The sequence below is a fragment of the Globicephala melas genome, chromosome 20 (assembly GCF_963455315.2).
Source record: "Globicephala melas chromosome 20, mGloMel1.2, whole genome shotgun sequence".
NCBI classification, from domain to species: Eukaryota; Metazoa; Chordata; class Mammalia; order Artiodactyla; family Delphinidae; genus Globicephala; species Globicephala melas.
Window position 1 is genome coordinate 41,929,068 of NC_083333.1, and position 3,661 is coordinate 41,932,728.

Consider the following 3,661-nt stretch of genomic DNA (forward strand, 5'->3'; position numbering starts at 1 on the left):
GAGCATAGAATTGGGGACATCAAAACCCCCCAAGTTCCAGCCTTGCCACCCCATTGTTCCCTTGTGGGGGACTCTATATCCAAGGGGGGCAACTCCTCCTACCTCCCTCTCAATCCCTGCTTTCCCTGCGTTGGGCGGGGAGGGGAGGGAGGCAGAGATATTTATTTATTTCCTTTATTTATTTAATTTTTTTTTTTTTTTTTTTTTTGGAGTAGAGAGTGACAGATGGCGGCGGGTCCCGGGGGAGCCGGCTCTCCCCCAATGCAGACGCATGCCAATCACCGTCTCTCATGTGATAGCTGCTGCCCGTGACGTGCCAAGCCCATATGGCCTGGCATAGAGGCTGGTACCCCGCCTGGTAGAGATGCCACACTCGCTCCGCGGTTCGCATGGCGCTCTGAAGACGCCGGCGCCTGCCGCCTTGAGGAGCCGCTGCCCCCGCTCCCTGAAGATGGGGGAACAATGAAATAAGCAAGAAGATTCCTCTTCTCCCCCCTCTCTCTCTTGCCCCCCTCCCCCCCCTCCCCTCCCCTCTCCCCTTGACTCCTCTCCGAGGTAAGTTGTCCGAAAGGCAGCTAGATCTGACCCGCCGCTTGGGGGGTGGGGGGCAGCGTCTTCGGCCGACAGGAGGGTCCCTAAATCCCCCCTTCCCGGGACGATGCCCCCTAATGGGGTGGGCATCGGAGGCGCCCAGGGTTCCCTCTCCCCTAGGGGCTGCAGCTCAGTGGGCTGCGGAGGGAGGCGTCTCTGCCTGCGATGGGCTTGGGGAGGAGGGGGAAAGCAGGGTCATGGGGGGGCGTGAAGAGGCTGAGATGGGAACCCCCCCCCATGGTTGTCCCGGAGGAACCTTCGACCTTTCCCTACCACCGAAAAAAAAGAGAGAGAGAGAGAGAGAAGGAAACAAACAAATTTGGATTTTTTCCCATCAATCCCGAAATACAACGAGATCTGAAGAGCCGTGTGGGAGGGAGGCAGTTTAAAGGGGGGAAGGGGGTCCCTGACCGCAGGGGAGACGGACGGGGCTCGCTTCTCTCAGTCTCCTCCCCACGCCCGGCTTTCTCAGTCCTCGCCGCCCCGAGCGGGCTCCGGGAGCTGGGGACGCCCGGCTGGAGGAGACGATCCTCCCGCCTCTGGAACTGGGGCTGCGGGGGTGGGGGCCGAGCCGAGGGCGGCGCGCGGCCAAGTTGCAAATTGGATTAGGGAGTGTGGGGGTGAGAGCCACGGGAGGGCGGGGGAGCCGGGCGGCGGGGCCCGGGCCGCCGGAGCCGCCGAGCGGGGTAGCTGCCCCACCGCGGCCGCCAGCCTTCCTCCACCGCCGGGAGAGAAGAGGCTTCCTGGCGATCGCGCCGCCTCCCCCCGGCGAAAGATCTGCTCCCTAAAGCCCCTGTTCTGTCCCCGACCACACCCGGAGAGGACCGGCGCGGGGAGCGGCCCCTCGTTCAGGCGAGGGGTGGAGCCGGGGCCCAGCGCCGGAGAAAGGGCCTGTGCCGAGACCCCGGGCGGGCGGCGGGGCTGGGCTGGGCTGGCTCGGGGTGGGGCAAGCGGAGGAGGTGGGCACCCAGGGCCCCCCGGGCGGGAACCCGCACCGGACTCGGGGGTGGAGGCGGGTTACGGGGGTCGGGATGACCCCAGCGCTCCCCTAACTCTGTGCTCTCTCCTCTTCCCGCCCGCCGGGCGCCCTCAGGCACCATGCTGACCCGCCTGTTCAGCGAGCCCGGTCTCCTCTCGGATGTGCCCAAGTTCGCCAGCTGGGGCGACGGCGACGACGACGAGCCGAGAAGCGACAAGGGCGAGGCGCCGCCGCCACCTCCGCCTCCGCCGGGGCCCGGGGCTCCGGGGCCCGCCCGGGCCGCCAAGCCCGTCCCTCTCCGTGCTGACGAGGTGCCGGAGGCCGCGCTGGCCGAGGTCAAGGAGGAAGGCGAGCTGGGGGGCGAGGAGGAGGAGGAAGAGGAGGAAGAGGAAGGGCTGGACGAGGCAGAGGGCGAGCGGCCCAAGAAGCGCGGGCCCAAGAAGCGCAAGATGACCAAGGCGCGCCTGGAGCGCTCCAAGCTGCGGCGGCAGAAGGCGAACGCTCGGGAGCGCAACCGCATGCACGACCTGAACGCGGCTCTGGACAACCTGCGGAAGGTGGTGCCCTGCTACTCCAAGACGCAGAAGCTGTCCAAGATCGAGACGCTGCGCCTCGCCAAGAACTACATCTGGGCGCTCTCTGAGATTCTGCGCTCGGGCAAGCGACCCGACCTGGTGTCCTACGTGCAGACGCTGTGCAAGGGCCTGTCGCAGCCCACCACCAACCTGGTGGCCGGCTGCCTGCAGCTCAACTCGCGCAACTTCCTCACTGAGCAGGGCGCCGACGGCACGGGCCGCTTCCACGGCTCCGGCGGCCCATTCGCCATGCACCCCTACCCGTACCCGTGCTCGCGCCTGGCGGGCGCACAGTGCCAGGCGGCGGGCGGCCTGGGCAGCGGCGCGGCGCACGCCCTGCGGACCCACGGCTACTGCGCCGCCTACGAGACGCTGTACGCGGCGGCTGGCGGCGGCGGTGCGAGCCCGGACTATAACAGCTCCGAGTACGAGGGCCCGCTCAGCCCCCCGCTCTGTCTCAATGGCAACTTCTCGCTCAAGCAGGACTCGTCGCCCGACCACGAGAAGAGCTACCATTACTCTATGCACTACTCGGCGCTGCCCGGCTCGCGGCCCACGGGCCACGGGCTGGTCTTCGGCTCGTCGGCTGTGCGCGGGGGCGTCCACTCGGAGAATCTCTTGTCTTACGATATGCACCTTCACCACGACCGGGGCCCCGTGTACGAGGAGCTCAATGCGTTTTTCCATAACTGAGACCTCGCGCCCGCCCCTTTCTTTTTCTTTTGCCTTTGCCCGCACCCCTGCCCCTAGGCCCCTCGAGCGCAGGGGCACCCCACCTACTCCGGCGCGGGGCGCGGGGAGCGGGCTGCCAGTCGTGCCGCTCTCCTAGGCAGCGCGGTCCCCTTACCTGTGGGTGGCCCGTCCCAGGGGCCTCGCTTCCCCCAGGGGACTGCCTTCTCTCTCCCCAAGGGGTTCCCTCCTCCTCTTTCCCAGGGAGTACTTCTACAGGGACCCCTCTTTGGGCACTCCCTGGAGATCCCACCACCACCACCAATTCCCAATCCCTGCACTTAGGTTTTCTCTTCCCCTTTCCCCCTGCAGGCCCAAAGGCTTTGGTAAGGGGGCAGCTGAGCTGTGGGATACTGTTCTTCCCCTATTATTATTATTATTACTAGAACAGACACCGAGCTGCCGGGCGCCCCCTCTTTCTTGAAGAGGGCAGAAGTCAGGGCACGGAGCCTGGACCTGGAAGCCCTCATCATCCCCAACCCCTAGTCTAAGCGTTTTGTGATTTTAATTTTGGCGGGAGGGAATGTGGATTGAAGGAAAGAGAGAGGCCAAGACAATTTGTAACTAGAATCCATTTTTCCCTTTTCCCTTTTTTAAACAAACAAACATACAAAAAAAAAAAAAAAGCTAAGAGGCGACGGAGGCCGAACGCAGAGTCCGGATCGGAGAGAAAACGCAGTAAGAACTTTTAGAAGCAATAAAAGGCAAAAAATACTACTACCAATAATAAAAAGACACAAATATCTATGCAAGGAGGTTCTGACTGAGCCTAGCGGCCCGGCCCGGC

General features: G+C 64.2%; 1 protein-coding gene across 3 annotated transcripts; it reads left to right on the forward strand.

The window, feature by feature from the left end:
• Nucleotides 1–260: 260 nt before the first annotated feature.
• NEUROD2 (neuronal differentiation 2) lies at nt 261–3,454 on the forward strand. Of its 3 annotated transcripts, none has more exons than XM_030840079.2 (2): nt 261–555; nt 1,685–3,454. In XM_030840079.2, the coding sequence occupies exon 2, from the start codon at nt 1,690–1,692 to the stop codon at nt 2,836–2,838; it is 1,149 nt and encodes a 382-aa protein (XP_030695939.1). In that variant the 5' UTR covers nt 261–555; nt 1,685–1,689; the 3' UTR covers nt 2,839–3,454. The 3 variants fall into 3 exon arrangements, with proteins under 3 accessions (XP_030695939.1, XP_060146798.1, XP_060146799.1); XM_060290815.1 differs by lacking the exon at nt 261–555 and adding an exon at nt 761–1,211; XM_060290816.1 differs by lacking the exon at nt 261–555 and adding an exon at nt 1,231–1,450.
• The last annotated feature ends 207 nt before the right edge of the window (nt 3,455–3,661 follow it).